General features: G+C 39.8%; 1 protein-coding gene across 2 annotated transcripts in view; it reads right to left on the minus strand.

The window, feature by feature from the left end:
- Window positions 1–16,208, minus strand: part of THSD7A (thrombospondin type 1 domain containing 7A) — a 486,579-nt gene that overhangs the window by 262,631 nt on the left and 207,740 nt on the right. For both annotated transcript variants that reach the window (XM_056118708.1, XM_056118707.1), the window contains exons 3-4: window positions 5,990–6,238; window positions 2,640–2,821 (exon numbers count right to left, since the gene is read on the minus strand). In XM_056118708.1, the coding sequence (XP_055974683.1) occupies window positions 2,640–2,821; window positions 5,990–6,238 (431 nt within the window). The remainder of the gene's footprint in view (window positions 1–2,639; window positions 2,822–5,989; window positions 6,239–16,208) is intronic.

Below are 16,208 nucleotides of genomic sequence, written 5' to 3' on the forward strand. Positions count from 1 at the left end.
GCAGGACTAGGAGTGATTCCTGAGTACAGAGCCAGGAGTAAGCCCTGAACATTGCGATGTCTCAAAAACAACCCCCCCCAAAAAAAATGGTACATTATGCTCCCTAACAACGGTATCTTCAAAGATGACTTGCAACTGACCAACCAAGGGGAAAAAGAGATAAACAAATGGAATTATATTAAACTATGAAGCTTCTGCACCGCAAAAGATACAGTGACCAAAATACAAAGACAATCTACAGAATGGGAAAGGAAATTCACCCAATACCCATCTGATAAGGTGTTGATATCAAGGATATACAAGGCACTGGAGCGATAGCACAGCGGGTAGGGCGTTCGCCTTACACGCGGCCAACATGGCCGACCCGAGTTCGATTCCTCCGCCCCTCTCGGAGAGCCCGGCAAGCTACCGAGAGTATTCTATATGCCAGACACAGTAACAACAAAGTCTCCAATGGAGACGTTACTGGGCCCGCTCGAGCAAATCGACGATCAACGGGAGGGCCTTTACCTTTACCTTTACCTTTACAAGGCACTGGTTGAACTTTACAAGAAGAAAACATCCAACCCCATCAAAAAATGTAGCAATGAAATGAACAGAAACTTTCTCAAGGAAGAAATACAAATTGGAAAAAAGGCACGTGAAAAAAATGCTCATCATCATTAAACATCAGGGAGGTGCAGATCAAAAAAACTATGAGATAACACCTCAAACCACAGAGACTGGCACACATCCAAATGAAGAAAAGCAACCAGTGTTGGCATGGATGTGGGGAGAAAGGGATCCTCCTACACTACTGGTGGGAATGCCAACTGGTTGAGCTCTTTTGGAAAACAGTGTGGGCAATTCTTAAAAAATTAGAAATTGAGCTCCCATTTGACTCAGCAATACCACTCCTGGTATATATCCCTGAGAGGCAAAAATGTATAATCAAAATGACATCTGCACTTGTATGTTCATTGCAGCACTATTTACAATAGCCAGAATCTGGAAGAAACCCAAGAACAGATGACTGGTTAAAGAAACTTTTGTACATCTACACAATGGAATACTATGCAGCTGTTAGAAAAGATGAAGTCATGAAATTTACATACAAGTAGTACTACATGGAAAGTATTATGCTAAGTGAAATGAATCAAATAAAGAGAGACAGACATAGAAAGATTGCACTCATCTGTGGAATATAAAGTAACAGAATGGGAGACTAGCACCCAGGAATAACAGAGATAAGTACCAGAAAATTTGCTCCACAGCTTGGAAGCTGGCCTCACATGCTGAGGGAAAAGGCAGATCAGATAGAGAAGGGAACACCAGGTAAAATGTGGTTGGAGGACCTGCTTGGGATGGGAGATGTGCACTGAAAGTAGACTATAGATCAAACATGATGGCCACTCAATATCTCTATTGCAAACAACAACACCCAAAGAGAACAAATCCAGAATATCCAGAGAGAACAAAAGGGAAATCCCTGCCACAGAGGTGGGGTGGGACGGGGGCAGTGGGGTTGAGGGATGGGAGAGACACTGGGATCATAAATGGTGGAGAATGGGCATTGGTGGAGGGATGGGTGCTCAAGCATTGTATGACTGAAACACAAGCACGGAAGTTTCTAAGTTTGTAACTGTACCTCACGGTAATTTACCAGTAAAAAGTTAAAAAGAAAAGAGAAGAAATGGGGAGGCCAGGTCTGGGGATTTAGGTACAAAGGTGTTATTAAGGATAGATAGAGCCTAATATCTAAACCACAGTGTCAACAACACTAAAATCAAGAGACCCATACTTTAACAGCCAAAGTTAGAAAGCTGCTTATCCACATGGCAGGATTGGAGATAGATAGGGGATATGGGCAGGAACCTGAGAAAGTTGGTGGGAGGACTTGGCACTAGTGGTGCAATTGGTGCTGTAATGTTGTATGTCTAAAGCTCAACTATGAATTACTTTGGAAATCATGATGCTTTAGTCTTTTTTAAATATGTTGATTGGAAAATAAATTTTAAAAAGAAAAAATTATTATATATATTATATACATGGTTACTGCATATACATATAATACATATAACTAATAACTATTATATAACAACTGGAACAATAGCACAGTGGATAAGGCATTTGCCTTGCACGCAGCCAACATGGCCAACCGGAGTTCAATTCCTCCGCTCCGCCCCTCTCGGAGAGCCCAGCAAGCTACCGAGAGTATCTTGCCCTCACGGCAAAGCCTGGCAAGCTACCCGGGATGTATTCAATATACCAAACACAGTAACAAATCTCACGATTAACTATTATATATAGTATATAATTAGTATATAGATCTCATTATGGAATGAACCTGGGTTAATTATAGATTATACATACACATACACATATATGTACACACATAATATATATTATATATAACCTATAATACACATATATATATGGTTTTATATATAGGTTCATTCCATGCTAAGACTACATGTGAGAGTCTTTTGTTTATGGGGTTTTGTTTTATTTTGTGTTTTTGTGGGAAGGTGGATTACCTCCCAAGGTTACTCAAAGGCAATACCAGGGATCAAACCAGGTCATCTGCATGTAAGACGAACATATTACCTCTTATACTCTCTCTGGTACCCAAGTGTGAGTAAGAATAAAGCAAAGTTTACCTTCTTTATCGTTTTGGGAGCTCAAGTGTGAGACGAGGTTGTCATTGGTCTGCACACAGTACACCTCTCGGGTCTGGATGCCTCCTCCACAGAGTGCTGTCTGGTTACCTCGCCTTTTGTCTTGCTGACTGAGCAAAGGATCTACTCTGCACTCAGTCCATTCTGCAGTTTTCCAGCCATATCTAAAAAGGAAAGTGCCCAGAGTTTACCGAGGTGAGTCATGTTTGCTGAACAAAACTTTTTTCAATGCTCTTAATACTTTTAAATGAACGTTAATTTAAAATAACATTTTCTTTTGCACGAATCTTAGAATACATTGTAGTATAGATTCAGTATACACTCCTTCTTCATCCTCAGCAATGTTCCATTTAAAAAGGGGTTAAATTAGGATGATCTGCTTTTAATTGCAACTACTGGAAGTTACTTATAAATATTTTATGAAAGGAGAACATAATGCTGAAAACATGAAATTTTATGTTCAATTAAATTGAACTCAGGCTTGCCCTTTCTTGAAGCTTATAAACAAAAGAGGACTGATTTTGAAAGTGAAAAACATTGTAAATGATTGTGAAGCCAAACATTTATTTTGCGTTTAATAAAATTCATGAAAATTGTTTGCTGATTTTTTGGGGGGGGTCGTGGGGGACGCACATCTAGAACTTACTCCTGGCTCTGTACTCAGGGATCACTCCTGATAATATTAATTAAGAGTATCATATGGGGTTCTGGGGATTGAAATGGAGTCAGCCATGAGCAAGGAAAATACCTTACTTGCTGTATTCTCTATCCAGATCTGCATACTCACAATGTATCAAAATGATAAGTATATAATAATTGTAGGACTAAGCTTTTTTTTTTGTAAGTTAGAGCTTTCTCTTTATTGTCAAAAATAAGATTTTTTTTCCCATTCAGCCATGAGAATTCCTGAGAGAGCTAGTAAATGATGAAAAGAGCTGACATTTCTAATCAGTGGAGTACAGGAAAAATGAACTATGATTCTAAATTAAAGCTCCAATCAAGATTATGATGTGAAACAAATGCCGAGGGATTGTCAGCCCAGCCTTTCTTTAAGAAGGTAGCTGGGGAAGCATTCCCCCATGCCACTGAAGATAAAAAGTGATGGCATTTCTCAACCTCAAGGAAAATTGATATTCTAAAAGCACAAAGAAAATGGCTCATGTAGCACTATGTGTCATTTTCACCAAGATCCTAACTGGACTAATCAGATTAACAGCCATCATAGGTGCAAATGGATGTTCTAATGTTCACCTCAATTAGACAAAAAGGGTGGATGACTGATCTATATGCTTTGCTTTGTCAATGGGGAAGTTTCACGATAGTAAAGCTGACCTTTATGTCCATTGTTCATTTTTATAAGTGGAGATTGGTAGCTTGACAAAGGGGCAGGATTTAGAGCATCAAGGAACAACACTCCTGATATTTGTTTATAAAGGATGTGAAGCACTTAGGCCAGTGTCAAATCATACATAATGGATGTCTTGAATGGAGTGAGGAAAACTGAATACAGTCAAAATAGGTAGACCAGGAAGTAGCACTGGGGTTAGACACCTGTTTGCACCAGACCCAGATAAAATCCACACACCACATGACCCCCTACTTTGTCCCTAGGTATAGGCCTGTACATTCTGAATACCACCAGGTCATCCTTGACATTGTAGAACCTGTGCAGTTGAGCCCTAGTCTTCAATATAAACAATCAATTGCACCATGAGTTACAGAGTGGCCCTGGGGCCTTATAGAACAGTTTGGAAGGCCAAGAACAAGTACCTAAAACACAGGTTAGGAACATGGTCCAGGGAGATGGCTCAAAGGGCTAATGATATATATTTTTAAGAAAGGAGGCAGGGTTCAATTTTGTACTACTTCATGTATTCCCCTTCCCCCACATATAACTGAAAATGAACCCCAAGCATTTAGCCATAATAACCCTAGAGCACTGTCAGCTACAACCCTAACCCATCACCCACACACCAACCTTCTCTACAAAAGGAAAGAAAGGAAGAAAGAAAGAAATGAATATTGTTTGTTAGGAGAGATAAAATTAAAATTTTATTTTTTATTAACTGTATTTGAATTACTTAGAAGGATGAAGAAGAAAACACCTATTTGAGACACAACATAGTAGCAGAAACTTAAAGGTGACCCATATGTTGGAAATCTGGGAGTTTCCTCTAGCTTAAGATGTAGAGAGAAGCCTACAATCAGTGTGGGAGGCAGAAAAATTTGTAATAAAGTTCTCTTTGGAGTAGTCACTTGTTTCATCATAGGAGAACAGGATTCCAATGTGCTGCAATGTTGAAGGTCAGGTGCACATCTTCAGTATTAGTGTTAGTTTTGGTAGCTGTATTAGAAATGTTAGTAGCAGTAGAAATTTTCTTTCTTGTTGGTTCATGAAGTATGAATTGCTGAAAATACTTTAAATGTATAGAATATTCTAAAGAAGTTCTCAATGAAGCCAATGCATAACCATTGAGATTCTAATAGTCTCTCAATTACATTATAAATTTCAGACTAAGTTAAAACATATTTATTGCCAATATAATTCAAAGTAATGTCTGGTAAATGATATTTTTGAAGGCAAAAATGCTTTTATAATGCCAAATACTAGTTTTATTTCAATTAAATTGTAGGAACATTTATGGGGCACATATAGTGTGCTGAATCTTATGATATATAGCATTGATTCAAAGAGAAAACAAAATTAAGACAAGTAAATGTAATTCTTGACCTCAAGGAGTTTTACATCATGTTATTTTGATGTATCTTACTCAGCTGAGTAGGACTTGTTACATATAGTACTGAATTTTAATAAGAATTGCTCACCAAGCAGCTTTACTTAATAGAAACCTGCATTCTGGAAATTTATTTCATCTTATAGAATATGGATTGACAAAAATACGGCCTAAGGACCAGATTCAACCTGACACTGTCTTTGTAACCGCAGTTTCACTGGAGCAGAGCCAGCCTTATTTGTTTACATATTGTTTATAGATCCAATGGCAGACTCAAGTCATTGTGACAAAGACATATGTGGCCCATAAAGTGTAATACATTTATTATTTTCCTCTTTAGAGATAATTTGCCAACAACTATAGAAAATTTTCAATAAAAAATACACAGAAAGCTGCTAAAGATCTAGTCTACATGGAGATTTACATTCTATGAGACTCTTGTCTTATTAGGACTGTGTTTATAAAAAGATATTTTATTGTTCCCCACTTCAAATTGCTAAAAACCACTATCTATCCAAGTAGGATTCAGTCACTATGAAATAGCTTCATGAACACAGAACCTGGGCAGACATGCAGGGGAAGTATCTACAGACTTACGTGGCACAGGGGGTAACTTCCTCTCCTTGAGATGCACAGAGCTCAGTTTCCTCAAGATCTGGACACTTCTTCTCACTCCCGATAGGAAATTGTTTGATAGTCCTTGTCCTTCTACGGATACCTCCAGGGGATGCCACATCACGACAGGAGTTAGAGCAGGGGCTCCATTCTGACCACTCCGACACTTGGCACTCTTTGGTGATCACACAGGACTGGAAGGTCATTGGCAGCTTCTCTTGCTGGCAAAAACTGAAAAAGAGCATTGTTATTCTAATCATCAATGCTCAGGTCATTATGAACTTTGTCTTCTACACTCTTGAGTGAAATAAGCACGGACAGTTTTATTTCTACTTGGAGGTGCAATTGCAATTTCATTGAAAATATATCAACATTTACGATTTGTAAAGGCAGTTAGACTCAAAGCTAACATTTGCATTGCCTATTATTTTGCAAGAGCTGTTAAGCCATTCGTGGGAAATAGAAAATAAAGGGGATTAAGCAAAATTAGCTGAAACTAACTTTACCATATTGTGCATTTTGCTCATTCCAGATTTGTTTTAATTTAGAAAATGAGAGACCAAGATCTGAACATATGTTAATTTCCATTCTGCCTAGTGATTTAAATAAACATGCCTTACTTGCTAAGCATGGTAACTTAATGTTTTTGATGAAAAACACAATTTACTATGTGCTTTACCATTTTAATGTATTCTGAAACTTTATTTGTCAGTTATAATTGTATTGGATGTTTATTCTTATATGTGAATTTTTAGTTATTTCATATTACATATGTGTGTAAAATGTAATATTAAACTATATGTAATATTAAATTCATTGAGTCTCTTAAATGAATCAGGAGTTCTAAAAACATAAATAGATATTTATGTTATAGACATATTCTCTGAATAGATATTAATTGCACACTTATCAACATCAGTTATGTCTGAGAGAAGCTAGGTAAACAAAGGCCTCTGCACCAGGTTGATATATTTTGAAGGGATTCTGTTGTGAGGACCTTCAATTTCTATAAGTGCTCAGATTTCTTGTGCTCTCTTATTTGAATAAAGAATCATTGTATTCTAAGTTGTGGAGACCATACATGATTGAAAAGATTAGGAAATATGCATTTAAGAATTTTTTTCTTGAATTAAATGGCCTTGAGTTGACTCCTGTTTATTCACAATAACTAATAGTGCATGTTTATAAAACAGAGGCAGCTTGTCTTCATGATGGAGCCATCTGTTCTATTGTGAGAACACACAGACAATTCTATCTAATCATTCAGGTGCCATCTTTGACTTTAGCAATCAACCATACAGAGAGGCAGGTCCACTTTAATGTACCTACTCACATTCAATCTTAATTTCGCTGGCATGTGTATGAAAATTGCATTCCTAAGAGGCAATTAGAGCTCAGAGCATCAAAGTCAATGTGTCTGAGTTGAAACGCCTGAGAAGTAGACACATTTGAGAGGTGGTAAAGGGGCCTATGTGAATCAGCCCTATTTTTCTTCGGCAAAATGGAACAAAATGTCATTTTTACTTAAATGACAATGACATGTAGTATTATGCCACCGAGCATTAGCTTACTACTATACAAAACTTCATCTGTGATGATCCAATCTACACTTTTCTGACTTTACCTATTAAAAAAAAACAGGAAATTTGATAACCATATATCACATCTGTAACTTCTCTCTTTAAAAGGTCTTATTATTTAATTCTTCTTTAGCTATCTTTCTTAACCCTCATGAGATTGTTTTTCACACACACCACACACACACACACACACACACACACACACACATATATACACATTGATATTAACATCAAGTTCATATTCCATTTACAAGCAGAATGTTAGCAATGCTTGGAATATTTGTCAAGTATTTGACTCAAGTCAGTTACCCTGGCAATCTGATGAAAGTTGGAATATAAGATATCTTGCTAGATTTTGTTTCTTTGCTTGCTTGTTTGTAAAATGACTATTTTGGACAAATTACATTTGCAATGGAACACTATAAAAACCTGGGAGGCAGCCATTAGCTCTGGGCTTTCCTGGCTGTGACTACTCTTGAGATATGGGCTTGTCCTCATTACAGACATTGAAAGCACTCACAACAGAATCATTTCAAAGTATATCAGCCAGGTGCAGAGGCGTTTGTGGACCTAGCTTCCTTCAGACAGAGCTGATATAGAACTCATCTTCTTGCTACTGACCTGTGCTGCCTGGATTTCTAAGAAAATTGCAGTCGATGAGGACTGTTTGATCCTACAGTGATAAAACTTCTAGTTCCTGCTATATATTTCTAAGCAGAAAGATATATATGTATAAGTGAACTTACATGTGTACATCCCCATATATGTGTATATAGCAACATATATATGTGTATATAGCAACATATATACACATATATGTGTGTACATATTTCAAACCAAATGTGATCTAGACAGCCTTATGAATATAAATCTTGACAGTTTCCACAGTCAAAGTTAAAAACTTAAGTTAGGGTCAGAGAGATACTATAACAGGCAGGGTGCTTGCCTTGTATGCCTTTGATATAAGTTTGGTCCCTGGTATCCAAAATGTGCCAAATTGTCAGAAGTGATCTCTATGTGCAAAGCCAGGAGTAAGCCATGTAAATAAAAAAAAATATAAAACAAAATAAAATAAATAGATATTAATTGCAAAATAAAACAAAAAGTAGCTTAAACTTATGCTCCCATTAATGCTCATATATTTGCATCCTATTTTATTAAGAAGGTAGCACTGTAGCACTGTCCTCCTGTTGTTCATCAATTGACTCGAGCGGGCCCAGTAACATCTCCATTGAGAGACTTGTTGTTAGTTGATCCTTTGATCACTTGACTTGCCGTTAATCGTTGATTTTCTCGAGTAGGTGCCAGTAACATCTCCATTTGTCCCTGTCATGTGCTAGTGTAGCCCAATGGTGTCTTTTCGTTCTAGGAATGCGAAGAGCCTCAAGCCGATCGTTCTTGACCTTGATGAAGAAGTCCGACCATCTGGTAGATAGGTGGCCATGTGGTCTTTTGATGTTCCGTGGAATCCACTTGGTAATGGCTCTAGTCCAGCAATCATCTCCAAATCTCATTACATGTCCAGCCCATCTGATTTTTGACGCCTTGGCAAATGAGACAGCATCCCTGATTCTTGATCGTCGACAGAGGTCGGAACTCCGGATTCCTTCTCTCATTTGAGTGAAATGTGATACTCCAAGGATAGCTTTTTCAATTCCTCTTTGGGAGACCCAAATAGCATTCTCATCCTGATTGTGTAGGGCCCAGGTCTCTGAGGCGTATGTTAAAGCAGGAAGAACAGTGGAATCCAAGAGATGTGCCCGGAGCCAGAGGTTCTTTGTCCTCTTAGCTATTTCTTCGATGCTCTTGAAGGCGTTCCAAGCCACTCTCTTCCTCCTGTGCGTCACAGGTGCCAGGTCATTCATCATGTTGATTTCTCAACCTAGGTACACATAACTGTTGCATTCAGAGATGGTCGATCCGTTGAGAGTGAATGGAGTGTCAGGAATGAGGCTGTTTCTCATGAATATTGTCTTTGTAAGATTCAGCTGTAGTCCGACTTTTCCACACTCACAGTAGAAGTCGGCCAGTATTTGTGCTGCTTGGCTAATGTTTGGTGTTATTAGAACGATGTCATCAGCAAAGCGGAGGTGGTGTAGTTGCCGACTACCTATCTTCACTCCCATTTCTTCTCATTCCATCATCGCGTGATGTTCTCGAGGGTGGCACTGAAGAATTTTGATGAAATGGTATCACCCTTCCGAACCCCTTTCTTGACATCGATGATTACTTCTTTGTAGAATGGTGAGATCCTGGTAGTGAATCCGTAATACAGCTCAGGGAGGATCCTGCTGTATTGAGTTTGAATGCCCTGATTGGCTAGGGCTTCAGTGACAGCTTCCATCTCAACAGAATCAAAGGCCTTCTTTAAATCAAGCCTTTGACAGAGCGGCATCTTGAATTCCTGAGAAACCTCAGTGATCTTGGTTATAGTGTGGATATGGTAGATTGTGCTGATTCCTTTCTGGAACCCAGCTTGATCGCATGGTTGTCCTTCATCTAGTGTTCTGCCAATCCTTTTCAGCATGACTCGAGTGAACAGCTTGTAGATGACAGACAATAGGCAGATCGGGCAATAGTTGCCAATGTTGTGGATGTCTCCCATCTTGTACAGTAGTACAGTCCTGCTGGTTTTCCATTGGGACGGAACCTTGCGTTCAGACAGGTAGCATGTGAAGAGCTGAGCCAGTATATTGATGAATACTGACGGCAGGTTCTTCAGGTGTTCAGGTCTGACCTTGTCTGGGCCGGGTGCTGTTCGTTTCTATATGGACGAAATGGTGTGTTGGATTTCGGAAGGGAGAACATTTGTAATGACATATCCATCCTATGGAATTTGGTATGTGGGCAGGTGGAAATGGCTATCGAACAGATCTGAGTAGAAGTCATGGATAATCTTCTCCATTGACCTTCTGGAAGATGTGATAGATCCATCAGGATGTCGGAGGGCAATCTTCTTGGTCTTGCAGTTGACAAAGGACAGGCAGGTGTTATGAACGCTTTTCCCAGCTTCTGCCACATCTATCAGCACTTCTGCTCTTCTCTATTTTCGGTCTTCCTTGACTGCATCTCTGCACTGCTTTGTGAGCTCGCACGTTCACTTGGGGTTGTCTGAGGCATACGCCAAACCATGTTGGCAAATAAACTCAAGAGTTTTCAAAGGAGTTTTTTTGTGGCTATCTCTCTCTTGGCGTGCTGAACCAGTCAATCGTATTCCTCGTCAATGTTGTCAATGACAGCATCTTCCAATGTTTCTGCAATAGTGCCAAAGAGCTCCCAGTTGGTGGTCGTTCTGGGAGCTCTCTTCTTAAACTTTGCAGCCCTTTCTCCCCGCTCCGTGAAGTAGAATTTTGCACGAAGGAGACGGTGGTCCAATCCCGTATGGAATTTTGGGACAACAGCGACATTGGTCAGGCAAAACCATCGATTGAATATTATGTGGTCTATTTCATTGTGGAACTGTCCACCGGGAGACTCCCATGTCCAAAGTTTTGATTCGGCCTTCTGGAATTGTGAGTTACCATGGATGGTCTTGGTCGACATAATGAACTCAGACAGTCTCTCACCCTGTTCGTTCCATTCTAGGCCATGGATCCTGATATAGAGTTCTTCGGCTGATCTTCTTGGTCCTATCTTGGCATTAAAATCACCCACAATGATCTTGTAGAAGGTGTGGTCTTCTTTATAGAACTTCTCCAGCTCCATGTAGAACTTCTAAATTTCTCCTTTATCATAATTGGATGTTGGTGCATAGACAATGAAGATAGAAACTGCCGGCTGTGAGCCAAATCTGTTCAAATGTAAAGATCCGATTCAGGTTGTTAGGCATTCGAATGAATCAATGCTCATGGCCAAGTTCGTGTTGACAAGGACACCGATGACTCTGATGCCTCTTTTATCGCATGTTCCGAGGAGCAATTGTTCTCCAGTGTCGAAAACGGCGTGAGGTGATTCTTGCCTTCTTTTCTCAGTCAGACCAATGATGTCGTACTTGATCTTTCGCGCTTGTACCATCAGGTCCTTGCTGGATGCATCTGATGCTAGCGTACGTACGTGCATTGAAAGTATAGACAATCATTTTTGTCTTCCTTTGTTTTGGCAGCCTAGTTAGGCCTTGAGATTTTATCAGCCTCTCCTTTCTCGTCCTTCTCAATGCTGCCTGCCATATTGGTGACACCTTCAGGGTCAGGGGAATGAGACCCATTGTAATTACTGGTTTTGGCACATGGAATACACAGGATAGCTTGTGAGGATCTGCCCTGCAGGCGGAATACTCTCAGTAGCTTGCCAGGCTCTCCGAGAGGAATGGAAGCTTCTGGGGTGGCCTCTAATCGTTGTTGTTACTATGTTTGCCATATTCAATACATCACAGATAGCCTGCCAGGCTTTGCCATGCAGGCAAGATATTCTCAATAGCGGAGGAATCAAACTCAGCTTGGCCTAAGGTAAATGCCCTACTGCTGTGCTATCGCTCCAGCACTAATCATCAGGCACTAATGATCCTATATTGCTTTTCTCTTTCCTTTATGTCATTTGCATGATTTATTTAGTAATGTCCTTTTTGTACAGAGGCAGGAACTTCCTAACACCCCCAAAAGGAGGGTCCCAGTAAAGAACAAGGATGGGCCCAGGGCAAGCGGTAAGCTGCCCTGGCATCTGAAAGGTACAAGCTAAGTGCCATAAGTATAAGAACACAATCATGGGACAAACTCTGTCATAATCCAAAAAGATGTAACTGAATAAGGACCCTGTTGGGTTTAGGAAAGACTGACCTGGCCTGAGGACTGTGGTCTGGGATATATGGCAAGATGTCTCCAGGAAGAGCTAAACTTAAAGGTTAGTATATCTCTTACTGTGTTTATATAAAATGACTAGAAATATTAGTAAGAAGTAAATTTATTATTGTTGTTTAAATGGATTACTACGTTGGAGAAGAGGAAGAAAATAATGACACTATTAATAGAGAAAAGAAAATAACGAACGCTGTAAATAGGGAAGGGAATAATAACATGTAAAGGCGAAGAGATCTCACTATGCTGGGGAAGAAATAACCACACTGGAAGAGAGAAGCAGGAGAATGAAGCTGTAAGAGGTGAGGAGGAGAAGAGAGAGAAATAAATGGTCCCTGGTGACCACCTAGCCTGGGGCTGTTCCTCCACCCCTCACCCCCCATCCTTTCTCTGTCTGCTGCCCTGGGCAGGCCAGAGGAATGGTTCTCAGCCACCAAATGCTCTAGTCCGCATGTCCACACTCTCTGAACCCAGGACACAGCTCACTGCTGACAATGGACATTCACTTGGTTTAACTTTAAAAAAAGTTATAGGATATGTTTAAGATTATACTGCTAGCAGACTAGAACATGAACTTGGGTTTTCTAAGAAAGAAATGATTTAATTAACCACTTTACCCTATTTCTTTTCATATTAACATAACTGTAAACCTTAGTGCATGAATGCAGCTGCTTTAGCTGAACCAATACTAAAGCTTCAGGCACTTCAGGAATCAACTGATAATGCTGTTTTATAGCCTCAGGATACATACCATTAACACACTTGGCAATTATGCTGCTTGTCCAAAGTAGAACATTGTAAAGTAATTGTGAAAGGTCAAAACAAATTCACTTTGCTGATAATTGCTAACAATTTTCAATGCAGTTACTACATATGAATAATGAGTTGCATAAAGAAGAGAACAGTAGGGTTGTTTATCATTCTTCATAGGGGCTACTTCCTAAAATCCCAGTGAATGTCTGAAACTGTAAATAGTAGCAAAGCCTATATGTACTGTTTACATAGCTACAATAAAGTTTAGGTTATAAACAAGATACAGAATAGTAAGACATTAAGAATAATTATAAACTAGAAGAGTATACCTTTACATACATTTGATCTCGCTTCAAAACGACATATTTCAACCAAGATATTTAAGCTAGCATTCATTGACCTGTAGCAATTGGAATCATGGAAGGAAAACCACTGGGTTAAGTGGTAATATTGCATTAAATTGTATGACTATGTAGAATTTTTATGTATGTAGTACATACAATTTTCTATCAACTTTTTTACAACTTTTTTGGTTTTTGTTTTGTATTTCCTATATTTTCCTACTTAAATCATTATTTCATAAACATAATTAACTCAGTCTATTTGAAACTGGTTTCAGTATTACAAATGCAAGGTAATAATAGTAAGCTAAAAGTATATCACTCTGCTTGGGGAGGCACAGAAGATTAGAAGAAGTAGGAGTTACATGATATTTATTAATTTTATATTATAATTCTTAGTGGGACTAGATAACTAAATCATACATGTCTACTAAATTATTCAGTTGCCATACTCCACTATTCTCTGCCTTCCTCCATTTATGCAAACACGGTGGTTCCATAGAACATAGGAAAGCCAGGCTTTCCAATTTTAATGGTTTTCATGAAAATATACAATTCTGGAAAGTCAAAGATGTGAGCTAGGCATCTGAAAAGGCCAAAAGGAAATAGAAAATGATAGTCTCTTTGCAAGATACTAAAATTTACATGCAATGTTCAGGATAGTCCAGGTAGCTAAGGCCAAACTGAATAGAAGTTTGGCATAGAAACAGAATCTCATATAACTCAGTACACCTTGTACCAGATAAAGTGAGATCAGATAAGCATGAAAGGAAAATGAAGCAAAGAGGTTAACACTTGTTTCTAGTGACAATTAAAAAATAATTGGGCAGGCATGGAGAGATAGTGTATGAAGCAGTGATTGCCTTGCAAGTGGTGGATTCCGATTTGGTCCTGGCACTACATAAGGTCCTCGGAGCACCACCAGGAGTGAACCAGCACAGAGCAAGGAGGAAACATTGAAGACGTCATGTGTGTTTCTCCACAAAATTAATACTTAAATAACAGGGCACAGTATTCCCTGACAGTCATTTTATTATTTGATTTATATATTTTTATTTTTTTTATTTTAATGAATCATCGAGAGATACATTTAAAGACTTACAGACTTTCATGATTGTGTTTTAGTCAAACAATGTTCAAGTACTCATCCCTTCACCAGTGCCCATTCCCCATCCCCAATATTCTCAGTATCCCTCCCTCCACCCCCACCCCCCTCCCACCTCCTGCCACTGTGGCAAGCACAATCTCTCCTACTCTCTCTGTCCTTTTGGGTCTTATGGTTTGAATACAGTTAAAAAGCACCCATCATGTTTGGTTCATTTACTTTCAACATGCATCTACTATACTGAGTGATCCTCAACCATCATTTATTTAGTGCTCCTCTCTTCATCCTAGCTACCTTTTCCCTTAGCGTATGAGATCAGGTATATAGTCGTGGGGCAGTGGTGCTGAACCTTATTTTTTTTCATTTTTTATAATTTTATTTATTGATTCACCATGAGAGCAGTTACAAAGCTTTCGGGTTTAAGTCTCGGTCATACAATGAAACACCCGTACCTTCACCCATACCCATTCTCTACCACCAAAAATCCCAGTATATCCCTGTCCCACACACTCCCCCTACCTGTGGGGCAGATGATTTCCACATTACTCTCTCTTTCTCTCTCTACTTTGATTACATTCAATATATTGACACCATACCCACCATTATTATTTGGGATTTTACCCCAATACTCAGATGGCTGAAAAGGCAACAGTAGACAATTTGTTTTCTATTGCTGGTTATGAATAACATGATGTCGTGTGGCTGCAGTAGTGGCTGAGCGATTTTGAAATTCCCAAATTTTAACAAATAAATCTGGAAGGATTTCTGCCAAAACCTGCTGGGTTCCAAGATATGCTCCTGAGTCTCTGGGATCATGGCCGTTAAGCAACTTGATCAGGAGCCAGAAAGACCATTCATGGGCGGCGAGTCAGGGTCTCTTTGGGAAGGGGAGGAAAGGGCCGGCCCACCTGCACCCCGTGAGGCCCCACATGTCTCATCACTGAGGGCCCAAAACTGACTGTCCAATGGCCTCTGGAGGATGGCGGCCACCGAACCTCCTAGGAGGAGCAGGTGGAGGGACAGCACCCTTTCTGCCCTGGAATTGCCCCACGACAGTAACCTACTGCAGAGTCCAGACACATTTTCATCAAAAGTCACTGGGTTCAGAGATTTGTTTCTGAATCTCTGGGATCATGGCCATTAAGCAGCTTGATTAGGAGCAAGAGAGGCCATTCATGTCTTGTTGGGATAGGGATAAAAGGGCTGGCTCCACCCCCATCCCATGAGGCCCCACATGTCTTGTCACTAAGGGCCCAAACCTGACTGTCCAGTGGCTTCTGAAGGATGGCGGCCACTGGGCTGCCAGGGGGAACAGGCCAAGGCACAAAACCTATTTCCACCTGGGCTGGCCCAGCACCAGTAACCTACTGCAGGGATTGGACGCATTTCTGCCAAAAGCCACTGGGTTCCACTATTTGTTTCTGAGTCTCTGGGATTATAGCCATTAAACAGCTTGATCAGGAGCCAGAGAGGCCATGCCTCCAAGTATATAGCTGAGTTGGAGGTGGTTTGTGGGTGTGTTTCCCACATACCTAACTTTTGGCCGTTTACTTTCTTGGTAAACTTTGCCCCACCTTTTTGGGGTCTGGCCAAAGGCACAGCAGCAATTTTGGGGTATCTGGAAGTCTGAAG

The sequence above is a fragment of the Sorex fumeus genome, unplaced genomic scaffold, assembly GCF_029834395.1.
Source record: "Sorex fumeus unplaced genomic scaffold, SorFum_2.1 ptg000037l, whole genome shotgun sequence".
NCBI classification, from domain to species: domain Eukaryota; kingdom Metazoa; phylum Chordata; class Mammalia; order Eulipotyphla; family Soricidae; genus Sorex; species Sorex fumeus.